Source organism: Aythya marila (genome assembly GCF_965140915.1).
Source record: "Aythya marila genome assembly, chromosome: 10".
Taxonomy (NCBI): domain Eukaryota; kingdom Metazoa; phylum Chordata; class Aves; order Anseriformes; family Anatidae; genus Aythya; species Aythya marila.
Genome location: NC_139051.1, coordinates 20,899,568 through 20,912,217, shown reverse-complemented (window position 1 = coordinate 20,912,217; position 12,650 = coordinate 20,899,568). Strand labels below are relative to the sequence as shown.

The window sequence follows — 12,650 nt, the reverse complement described above, 5'->3', positions numbered from 1 at the left end:
AAACAGGACTAGACACCAAAGCACAGACTCATCTTCAGATGCCAAGAGGATGCCTAGTAGAAATAGAACTGTTAAGATGAAGTGATGCTACTTCCATATTTGCCTTATAGAACTGATTAGTTGTCCTTGTTCTGGAAAGGATCAAAGTGTTTTCAAGTCAAGATACATTTAATTTCTACTACAGATTTATTAATTTAATTTTGTTGGGGATCTCACTGCTTTGATGGCCCTTGATTTTTATTTTTTTTTTTAATGCTAAACTTTTTCTTTAGATTTTCATGCTTTGAGCAGTAGAATCTTTATTCTCCCCAATGTTTTTACACAAACAAACTGCTGAGGAAACTATAAAGAATCTTTTTTCTGAGTTATGTGAAGCAGATACTTTTCCAAAAGCACATCTTTATTTAATAACGAATTTAAATTATATTTTAACTATTTAATTGTATGCAATATTCAGGGTATAAAGATAAACATCATTTTCCTAAATGAAATCACAGAACATGTCACGTTGCTGTGGAGACACTGATATCATTTTATCCTCTAAATATAAAACCCATAAACTAAGAAAATATACATACATATGTACATACATAGTATTCAAAAGAAGTACTGAGTTTAAAGAAATTAGGGAGGGAAGAAGTTATTTAAGTTCACTTTAAAAAATAAACAGCTAACACTAAAATTTAATTTCATCCTGCTACAAGTTGAAAAGAAATATAGTCAGAAGCAAGCAACACACTTTTGTTTAACACTTCCAGCTCAATCCTAAAAAAAAACCTTCTATATCCATCCAAATTAGTGGTAGTTGAGAGAACTCACAAAGGGTTATTTCATTCCTTTTGTGGACAGAGAGCCTGAAAGCAGGCATGAACCAGTGAGGCAGTAGCACATATCTCCACTGCTACTCAGTGATGCCAAAGGAAGAGAGGGCTCCCATCCCCACAGTTGCTGGGCATGTCAGGAAACTCTTCTGCAGAGAAGATCAGGCAAGGTAGAACCTTCTACTTCTAAAACAAATTACAAAGTACCAACACCAGTTCTAACAGCGCAGTGTTATTTAATTCAACTGCTGAATGGGAGATGCCATGTAAGAAACGGTCTGTGAGGAAGGATGGCTCTGGAAAATCAGAATAAATGGCTAAAGATCAGAGCTTGGTCTCTGATTTTGTCTTCATGGTAAGAGCAGAAATTACAAGGGTAATGCATGTATATATATATTGTGCCCTCGGGGAAATCAATGGGTAATAAATTCTGTCACCATTTATTGCTTTTTTCTTATTCCATATAAAAATAAGATTTGGATTAAAAAAAAAAATCCTCATAATAAATATAGTAAAAATATGGTAAATGTGTATGAGTATTTTTCACTAGAGAAGCAAAGATTCCTCTTTAATGTCGATAGAATAATTTAATTTTAAATGCCTCATCTACCACAGCTGAAAAACAGTGTTTTTTGTTGCTGCACTGAGCTATCTGCTGTACAGCAGGAAAAGCAGGTGGCTCATTTAGTGCAATTACACCACTTTGATTCTCTCCCATTGTTAACTTGATTGGCAGTGACCAGTTTATTGTGTTTTAATAATCAGCTTATTGTGTTTACTTTTCTTTAGTATGCAGCTCCATTGCACTGAGCTGGTGGCTTATTTATCAGTAACTCCCTCACAGCTCGAGACCAGAAAAATCATAAGCCAATGATCCATGCCAAGTTGGCACCCACCACAGTTTAGATGGAATACTTGAGTCATGCAGCCTTTGTTTCCTCAACTGTGGTACCTACTACCATTAATTGTTCAGTAGATATTTTGTTTGAAATGCCTTGGTAGGCAGGACAAAACAAAGTGGGATGAAGTAAAGCATTATCCTTTGATTTTAACTGTACTTTTTTTGGTTTGCATTAAATAAAATGCCTCATCCTATGTATAAACTAATCTTTTCATTCTAGAACCCACTCTATAAATAGGTATTACTTCACTTCCTTTTACAGCATATGTTAAGAATGTAATGCTAAACACACAAAAGCTGCCACCCTCGAAGAACTAGGATTTGGGATGATTCAGCGAGTGCTAGATCTTACCATTTCAGATCAGTCATTTACTGGGAATGGTATTCAGCTATAATGTGCAGAGGAAAAGCTTTTTTCCTTTAATGCACATAGAAAGCTTTCTGCCTTTAACAGAGCTGGTTTACCAAGGAAGCACACAACCATCTGTTTTGAAAGCCTCTGTATACATCCTCACATGCAATAACTCAATTCAGTGGTTGATGGGAACAGTGATGTGTTATTTTTTTATACTAGAAATGCACAACAAAGTAAAAAGGAAAAGTACTATGCACATGGATTGCACTTCCAGTGTAGGGGGAAGGAACAGTTCTTAGCAATGTGGAAGCCACGAAGACTTCAGTGCTGAGTTACAGGTTAAAGGGAAATGTTCTTCACCAGGATTCATACTTCATTTCAAAGGACAACATCAGATCACCATTAGTTTTTATTGTTATCATTATATTGTCACCAGATTAATAGCCACAGCAATGTTCAAAGGTCAGTTAACGTGTGAGGGAAAAATACTGTAGGAACACTCTTATAACAGTAAGGCACTTTTCATTGCCCAGTTTGAGGAATCTTCGACTCTAGATGTTTAATGTTGCATCAGTGATTTGCTCTAGAGCCATTTAAAACCATTCAGTAGTATATATGGTCAAATCCCACTTCCACTTGAGCACAGTGGAAACAGGAGAGGCATATGATTTTAGCATCGCAGTCCAATAAACAAGAAACTCCCTGTAGGCTGTCTCCAATACTCTTAACATGCAAGGCACCAAATTACACTAAGATGATATAGAAAAAAAAGGCATAACGAGAATCCAGCTATGCTGTCAATCTTGACCTTCTTTTATATGACTTCAGTTTTGTTTAATTTTGTTTTTGCAAAATTTTATAAGAGATAGAGCATCAGTTTAATTCTTACCTCTTAAAGGAGCCCATTGTTAGTAATTTGTTCATCACAGCACCTTCAACCTCCCCAAAAAAGTTACCAGTCTGCAAGGGAAAAATACAAAAAATTACTGGAAGTGTAGATAAATGCGAAACAACACTGAATGCAATTTGAACTGGCATATTCTGGGATCTGACAAGAGTGGTTTTGACAGCTACATAGATAGGTTTTCAGGACTATTGCTGCATAAAAACTGAAGAGGACTTCATAGTCATGGCAAGTTACAGGGGTTCTATTATTACTCCTGAGCAGATGTGAGAGCTTATACAATAGATTGAGGGACATTATATAACATCTAATATCGGAAATAAAAGCCATCCCAACCTAAAGCTTGTAAAGGAAACACACTAATCTGATCACAAATCCTTGTGATTAAAATGTTACTCAAAAAAGATTTAAACAGGTTGTGAGAGGATTTCATAAACAGTCATAAAAAAGCATTGTTTATAATTCCTGCATGACCTGTTTAAGGAGCTGGAATAGTACTTTTCAGCAATCCTATAAATTTTAACTGCATTCAGAATCATTTTGTACTTAAAACCACTCAACCTGATGAATTACCCATTTCGTCCTTGTTAAGTAAATGTGGATGAATAAAAATAAATCTCTGTTGAGAAAACAAACATTCATGTTATGAATTTGATATGTAATACGGAATTGACTCCGTTTTCTGCAGCCATTCATATGGTATTCAAAAATCTTGCATGTACGGCATTCTCTCTTGTTTGGAAAGACTTTTTTTTAATCTTAGGACCTCAACTCCCAGAAGGATTGAGTATGTTCTCTGCAGTGTTTAAAGGGAAAAAACAAACAAACAAACAAAAAACACAATTTATGAGGGTAAAGGGCACCACACTTAAATTGCATGGATTCCATAGGTTTTGTATGAACTAAACCCCAATTCCATTACAAGGAACTTACTTGACCTCAAGTATGCACCTGGGAGTTTGCAGGCAGAGAAGTTACATCCCTAGCCAAAAATGGCATTCCTCTACCAAAAAAAAGAAGTATTAACTTTTTTTTTTCTTCTTTAAAACAAACAAACCCAAAACAAAACAACGAGAAGAACCAAAAACACTTGGGAAACTTGGCATATTTTCCAAAACATATGTGTGTGCAAAGTCTCCTAGAAACAAGAAGAACATTTGTGGTTTACATGACTAAAAATACTAGCTTCAGTAGCCCTAGCTGACTGATGAAGAAAGATTATCCTAACTATGAGACAGGCAGTCAGTTAATGTCAAAAAGCCCAAACCATAAATGACTAATATAACCTTAGATAGTAATAAACTTGATTTTTTAAGTTGTGCTTCAGTCTTATAAAGACATTTCCGTGACAGTTCTCCCCACAAAAGATCCATCTGTAAATCCTAGTTCTCTTCAAAGCAGTAACACCCAGATAATTGTAATTTTTAATATATTTGGATTTGGTGATAACTCAGATGAAGAATTACACTGCCGCAGGACAAGATTCTTAGAGTGGTTCAGGTCACTTCTGGCACGTCCAAAGAAAAACAGTGCTGAAGCACATTCAGGAAAGAACACCTGTTTCTTATTCCATTAAATGGTAGGAAGGTTTCTCCTTGTATATGTACTTTAGGATACAGTGACAAAGGAGCAAGAGTCCATAGGTTTTGCTTGGGATTCTTGTAAAAACAGCATCTTATCACTTGCTCTCTGACCTTCCATCAGCAGTGAGTGATTTACAGCTGCTTGTCTCCTAGCTCAGAAAACAAATAGGCAAGACTCACATATATTTGATGTTACGGGCAGGAATAGACATTGTTCCAAAGAACTTAATATCTGACACATTTCTAGCCGAGTTATGGTCCAACATCTGCCCATGATATATTCTTCATAGGAATATGTAATAACTAGTATCAGGTAATCTACCAAAGAAAATATCTCTTCCTAACTGTATTTATTGGCTGTAGCCAACTATCAACTAGCAAATGAATTACACAAATACCAAGCACAACAACAGTGGGACAAACCAGACGAAATGTTTTCAGTGTATCATCATTATTTTATAATGACTGTTATTCTTGGGTCAATGATCAACTAAGTAGAAAATATATATTTGATAGCTGTAGGGGAAAAAATGTTTCTAACATAATGCAGTAAATGTTTAAAAAACACCATATTTTTAGTTCATGTCATTTTATGGGTACACCCTCAAATGATATTCATAACATGCTTGACATTTTAAAGGGTGGAAGCAATACATGTAAAACAAAATAATACCTGCTGCTGGACTTTCAGACTGGTAATGAGGAAGTAGCAATGAGAAGTCCGAGAGCGATCAAAAGGGAATTTAGGGCTTTGGGGTGACTACTTAAAGGAACAGGGGCACAGGTTGTGTTTGCCTCTGTCCTTCTGATAGGGGGATCAATGCTGACAAGCGGTCTCACCACATTAACATGTGGCTTTCGGACTAGTGCAACCAGCAGAAACTTGTGTTCTTCGATCACGGGAATGTCTACGTGACACCAGGCCTGCTGTCACCAGATGGGATGCGCTTCTCTCAGAGAGAGGTAAGGATTTTGGCTCAGTAGTTGGCAGGGCTGATAGATAGGGCTTTAAATTAGAGTTGAAGGGGGAAAGAAAAAAAAAAAAACAGACATGCCAGTGATGAGCTAAGTGATGGTGTGCTAGAATCAGAGGGACTGTGTGCCGGTGAGGTCCTTCGGTCGGCTCCACAAGGTGCTGTGTGTAGGGAAGTGCATTTGAAGTGCTTCTACACAAACACACACAGTATGAGGAATAAAATGGATGAGCTAGAAGTCTTGGCCCAGTCTCACAGCTACAACATCATCGGCATAAGTGAAACCTAGTGGGATGAGTCCTGTGGCTGGTGTGCTGCAATAGATGGTTACAGGCTCTTCAGGAGGGACAGGCAGGGTAGGCGAGGTGGCGGGGTGGTGATGTATGTGAAGCATGGGCTGGACTGCGTGGAACTTCAGGTAAGGATTAAGAGACGAACAAATAGAGGGGATGTCATAGTGGGAGTCTATTACAGACCAACCGGCCAGGACGACACCACCGATGAATTATTCTTTGCAGAACTAAGAGATGTCTCGAGGTCAACTCCCCTTGTCCTTATGGGGGATTTCAACTTGCCAAACGTCAACTGGGATCACCACATGGCTGACACGAGCAAGTCCGGGAGGTTCATAAAGCACCTAGATGATAACTTCTTGGCACAGGTGCTAAGGGAGCCAACTAGGAAAGGTGCCCTCCTTGATCTGTTGCTGGAGAACAGAGAGGGTCTTGTGGGTCTTGTGGGAGACGTGGCAGTTGGCGGCTGTCTTGATCATAGTGACCATGAAGTGGTTGAGTTTAGAATTTATGGTGACAGAAGGAAAACTACCACCAAAACTTCAGCCCTGGATATGGGGAGAGCTCAGGTTGCTCAGGGAACTAGTCAGCAAGGTTCCCTGGGAAGCTGCTTTTGAAGGCATTGGCATCCATCAGTGCTGGTCAGTCTTTAAGCACTGCCTCCTAAAAGCACAAGCTTTTTGACGATTCCAAAATATTGGAAGTCAGGCAGGTGGGGCAGAAGGCCAGCCTGGCTGACCAGGGATCTTCTACTGGAGCTTAGGTGAAAAACAAAAGTATACGGCTGCTGGAAGGAGGGTCAGGTGACGAGGAAGGAATACAGGGATGCTGTTTGTGTTTGTAGGGAGAAAACTTGTGGGGCCAAAGCCCAGCTAAAATTCAAGCTGTCCATGTCTGTGAGAGACAATAAAAACGTGGTTTTTTTTTAAGATATGTGAACAGAAAAAGGAGAACCAAAGAAAACATAGGTCCACTACTTGATGGGGAAGGTCTCCTCACAGACAATGACATAGGCAAAGTGGAGACAATAATGCCTTCTTTGCCTCTGTCTTCAACACTGATGATGGGCTTCAGGACCCTGGGTGCCCTGAGCTGTAGGACCATGACGGTGGGAACGACAAACTCCGAACCAAACCTGAACGTGTGCGGGATTTGCTGCTCCATCTGGATCCATACAAGTCCATAGGTCCGGATAGGATCCATCCCAGGGTGCTTAAAGAGCTGGCTGATGTCATCACGGGACCTCTCTCAATTATTTTTCAGTGATCTTGGGAATCTGGAGAGGTCCCAGTAGACTGGAAGATGGCGAATGTGCCAGTTTTCAAGAAGGGTAAGAAAGAAGACCCTAGCAATTACAGGCCTGTCAGTCTCACGTCAGTGCCTGGTAAAATTATGGAGAAGATGATCCTTGAAGTTACTGAAGCGCACCTGGGGGACAAGGGGACAATGCAGTCATTGGTCCCAGCCAACATGGGTTCATGAGGGGTATGTCCTGCCTAACAAATTTGATTTCCTTTTATGATAAGATCACCCATCTAGTCGATCAAGGGAAACCAGCTCATGTGATCTTTCTGGACTTCAGCAAGGCTTTTGACACGGTTTCCCATAGGATCCTACTGGACAAAATGTCCAGCATACAACTTAACAAAAACATCATACGATGGGTGAGCAATTGGCTGATAGGCAGGGCTCAAAGGGTTGTGGTTGATGGGGCCACATCTGGTTGGTGGAATGTCACTAGTGGGGTCCCTCAAGGCTCCATTTTAGGGCCAGTCCTCTTCAATGTTTTTATAAATGATTTGGATGTAGGACTAGAAGGAGTTCTGAGCAAATTTGCTGACGACACCAAACTTGAAGGAGTTGTGGACTCAGCTGAGGGTGGAAAGGCCTTGCAGAGAGATCTGGACAGATTGGAGAGCTGGGCGATCACCAACCACATGAAGTTTAACAAAAGCAAGTACTGGGTCCTGCACCTGGGACGGGGCAACTCTGGCTTTACGTACAGACTGGGTGATGAGATGCTGGAGAGCAGCCCCGCAGAGAGGGATATGTGGGTTGTGGTTGACAGCAAGTTGAATATGAGCCAGCAGTGTGCCCTGGCAGCCAGGAAGGCCAACCGTGTCCTGGGGTGCATCAAGCACGGCATCGCTAGTCCGTCGAGGGAGGTGATTGTCCCACTGTGCTCTGCGCTGGTCTGGCCTCACCTCGAGTACTGTGTGCAGTTCTGGGACATTAAACTGTTGGAGAGTGTCCAGAGGAGGGTGACGAAGATGGCGAAGGGCCTGGAGGGGAAGATGTATGAGGAGCAGCTGAGACCACTGGACCTGTTCAGCCTGGAGAAGAGGAGGCTGAGGGGGGACCTCATTGCTGTCTACAACTTCCTTGCGAGGGGGAGTGGAGAGGCAGGTGACCTATTCTCTGTAAACACCAGTGATAAGACCCACAGGAAGGGTGTTAAGCTGAGGCAGGGGAAGTTTAGGCTGGACATCAGGAAGAGGTTCTTCACCGAGAGGGTGGTTGCACACTGGAACAGGCTCCCCAGGGACATAGTCACTGCACCGAGCCTGTCTGAATTTAAGAAGCGATTGGACTGTGCACTTAGTCACATGGTCTAAACTTTTGGGCAGATCTGTGCAGTGCCAGGAGTCGGACTTGATGATCCTTATGGGTCCCTTCCAACTTGGGATATTCTATGATTCTATGAATAAATTTCAGCCTTCAGTTTTGAATATAAGACAGCATATTGTGAAGAATGACTACTTCACAACTCAGTACGGTATCTGTTTAGCAGCTAATGCTCCAGAACTGGATTGGAAGGATAATGGTTTTTAGAAAAAATACATTTTCCTTGCTTATTAGTTGCTAGCAGACTCAATCAAAGTGGAGCAAGGGACAAAGGGATTGTGGGGAAAGATTATCCAATTTCTTTTGAGCAATGAAATAAAGAAACATCTGTATCTTTTTTCTTTAAGAAGTTTCATATTTAAGGCTGCAATAATTCAAGCTTTTAATCTAAAAGTGAAATGTTCAGTTTGGCTTCTTTTTTGCCATCCACTTATAGTGCTTTTTTTTTTTTTTTTAAAAAAAAAAAAAAAACACTCTCCAGTCACTCTTCTAAGTCACCCAGAGCGCTTTCTGATAGCTGTTTCCCAGTAACCAGACTAGTCATAACAAATGTAATTCTCCTAAGGGCTGAGTAAGAGTACGGATAACTCCTATGCACAGTCCCAACACAGACAAGAAATTCAATTTCAGACAACTCTGTCATAACTGAGGCAGCATCCCATCAATTCTCAGGCAAATGTTTATGAGGGGATAGTGGTGGGTTCTTGATAAGGTTTGCAGAAATGAAGAATTATACATAATTGTTCAGTTAGTTTCCATGAATGCAAAGCAAATTAATGTTTTAAATGATCTCCCCATTAATCATGATCCTTATCCTCTCTATTGTGGTGCTGATTGCTGAATTTTAGTCCTTCAGTGGCTGTAATACACTTCAGAAAACAAACTCTTCAGCAAACACGTGTGTAAAATTTCATTATCTGAAGTTCGAATGTAAGAGCTCTGCATGCCCAGCCTTCTCCCTTCCTCCCCACCCTTCACAGGTGGCAAAAATGCCAGAGTGAATCTTCCTTCTTGGGGTAAAAATGTATCATGGAAGATAGACAGTTCTTCAGCAAACAAGCCCTTTCAGAGAACAGTTATGGGTTCATGACTCTACACCACTGGGAGAAAGAAACTGAGCTCCTGTGAGAGGCAGCTCACATTATTTATTGAAGGAAGTTTTTAACTTCATGCTACTAATTACTTAACAGTTTAAGACAGCTGCCTATTTTAAATAAATAAATAAGATAAATCAGTAATAGCAGTAACTGAATAAAAATCTTTCACTTACCTGCCTATAGTCTTCAGACACTAAAATAAATCCATTGTTATCTATTAGGTAGCAACTGATAGACTGAAAAAATAATTAAAAATACAATTCAGATTCCTGGTTTTAGGATACAGCAATAACTTAGTTTACTTCCAAATGACTTCTACATAGATAAAACTTTCTTTCAGGTTCTTTTAATGGTTTACGTAACTTCTAAGTGGATGTAGTCTCAACTCATGGGATGTTACCTGATTTAGTTTTTATACAGTTAGTTCATGCAAAACAAAACAAAGATGTATATAGAAATAAAAGATATAAAATAATTATAACAAACATTAAAAGAACAGGATCAGTGTTTGTTTTGTTTAATTCATTCTTTGAAGTATTTCCTTGTAACACGGTTTGCAAAGGCATAGAACTTTGTTGCTCCTGATGGCTTATCCTGTGTTTGGAGAAAAACATCAGCACAATGTCATTGCCCTAATGATGTATTAATGAAAACAGTGTCAGCCTAGAGGACCAACAGGGGACCAGGTAGTATTTTTTAATTTGGTCATTGGGGGAGGGGAACAGAAACTTCTGTAAAAGAGGCCCCACAGGTCTCCTAAAAGCTTTTCAAATTGTGTTTTTAATTGGGAACTGGATTCAGAGATAGGACTGTTAGCTTTTCATAGGTCGGAGTTATAAATTGCATAAAACTAGGTAAACTCAAATCAGTGCTTCCCTCCATACATGCATGCACTATTGTAACCTTAAGTGAATTACTTGCTACAGGCAAAGTTTTAATTACTGTGCTTCAGAGTTTAAACATAAGGTTCAACTCAAACCTTGATATAACTCAGTTTCTCTTCATTATTGCCAAATACCTACCTCAGCATTACATCCTTAACATTTTTCTATCATTAGTCTAAATCAGCAAACATTTTAACATTGTTCCCTGAATTTTTAGTGACACCCTGTACACCTCCAGCAAAATCCCTCTGCAGTTTTATAAAGGAAGTAGGGCTGATTCTGCAGTAGCAGTTGCACAGGGTGTTGTGAAAATGTAGCCTGATTTTTCAAGAGATTCCTAGATGAGTTTGATTCTCACTCTGGCCATACATTATTGTTCTGTGGAACTGCAGAAGAGGGATTGGCAGAAATGCTGGCATGAAATTTAGTTTTGAAAATACAAAGAAACCCAAACCAGGCAAAAGTTTGAAATGACTGTAATTCTCTGATGCAAGTGCAGGCTATTCTTTCTAATAGGGGAACTAAGCTCCAGACACCGCTAGTGGCAGAAAACACATCAAAAAGGAAGTTGAAACAACTCAATATTTCCAAACTTTGATCTTCTAGAAAGCCAGAAACTGTCAAATGCAACATGACAAGCTGATGATTCTGGCAAGCAACCGAGTAGAGCTAATGCATTCAGAAGAGGCAGCTACTTAACCTCAATGGTGTGTGAAGAGTGGAATTTCAGAAGTTGGACTGTAACTCCAGAACACTACTATCCCCAAAGTCTATCATAAACCTCCCATAAACTTTATTAAGAGAAGAGCTAAGCCAACAAAGAGCTCTTTTGAGGACACTTATTTAAAGTCTTCATGCATGAAAGATTAATCTAAAGACAGTACATTAGAAAAAAATATTTCTCCACAGCATAGAAAATAATTAAGAGTAGTTACATTGGGTACATTGAGACAGTGTAGGCTTAATTTTGTAATTTATGGATTACATACAGTTGGGTAAACACTGCTGTGACTCAACAGTACGTATCCACATGGGTCAAATCTCTAAGGCATAGTCATTTATTAGTACTGTTCAAAATTTTAAATGATGCTAATGATAGCTAATTGCTATCAGAGACAGGCACTAAGTGGAATCTGCATCTTGTTAGAGATGTTTGAAGATAACTAGGTTTCTATTTCTATCCATTTTAGAAACATTTAACAATGGGGAAATGTTCATTCAGGACCACTTATTCACCTATCAGCCAGCAAGATAACTAATTTTCACTATTCGGTACTACACCAAAGGAAAATTTTGCAAATGAAATTTAGCATTTGAAAAGGACAGTGGGGTGCATTTATTTGTCCACTACATCAGCAAATCTCAAATAGAAAATGACAAATGCAAAATTAACATATGGGATAATAATATTTGCATAGACTACAACTGTATGAAAAAGGTTTAATTCACAATTGTCCACAGGTGTTGGAAGTGAACTACATACAGGTTTGCCCAAAGGTTCACATTCAATGAACTCCAGATTTCAAGGGGAACATTCTGTAGGTGGAGAGTCCCTGAGCTTGTAAAACAGAGCAGGCATGAAGTCCAGAATAAACACTCCAAGAATGTTGACTGAGGTCTGAGAACACATTTGGAGTACAGTAACTTTGATGAAGTTCAAGTCCTCTACGTATTTGTCACAGTTCCAATATATAACAACAGTAATGGAATGTTATAAGGGTTAAGAAACCAAAAAGCCTAAAATAAAATAAAATAGAATAAAATGTGAGACTACAAAAACAAGAAAAAAGAAAGAAAAAAAATACTTCTGAGGAATTGAAAATCTGTCATGCAACTGCATTTCAGAATCAAATTCCTCAACTAATTCTTTGCATGACTACTGTGAGACCCTATTTCCATTAGTTTCATTTCTTAATATTTTTAAGTGCTTTAATTGTATGGTAATTGTTCATTATATATTTTCTTACTGTTGAGAAAAGACAGCTGTGGAATATTATTGGGGACCTGTAATATTTGACTGAGTCCTATTAACAGATAGCGTATAAAAAAAAAAAAAAAAAGCTTGGAACCTCTAAATTATCAAGGTTCAAATTATCAAGGTTCATACAACTCCCTGTGTTGATCCTCCTGTCCTCCTGCTGATGTCAATTGAAAATAACTGAAAAGCCCTTGAGCAGCATTTTCTTTGCCTATGAATGTAACATAAAAAGAAG

General features: G+C 39.1%; 1 protein-coding gene across 1 annotated transcript in view; it reads right to left on the bottom strand.

Moving 5' to 3' along the window:
* CACNA2D3 (calcium voltage-gated channel auxiliary subunit alpha2delta 3) overlaps window positions 1–12,650 on the bottom strand; it is a 463,161-nt gene that overhangs the window by 34,863 nt on the left and 415,648 nt on the right. The window contains exons 30-31 of the mRNA XM_082768173.1: window positions 9,727–9,789; window positions 2,967–3,037 (exon numbers count right to left, since the gene is read on the bottom strand). Coding sequence (XP_082624299.1) covers window positions 2,967–3,037; window positions 9,727–9,789 — 134 coding nt within the window. The remainder of the gene's footprint in view (window positions 1–2,966; window positions 3,038–9,726; window positions 9,790–12,650) is intronic.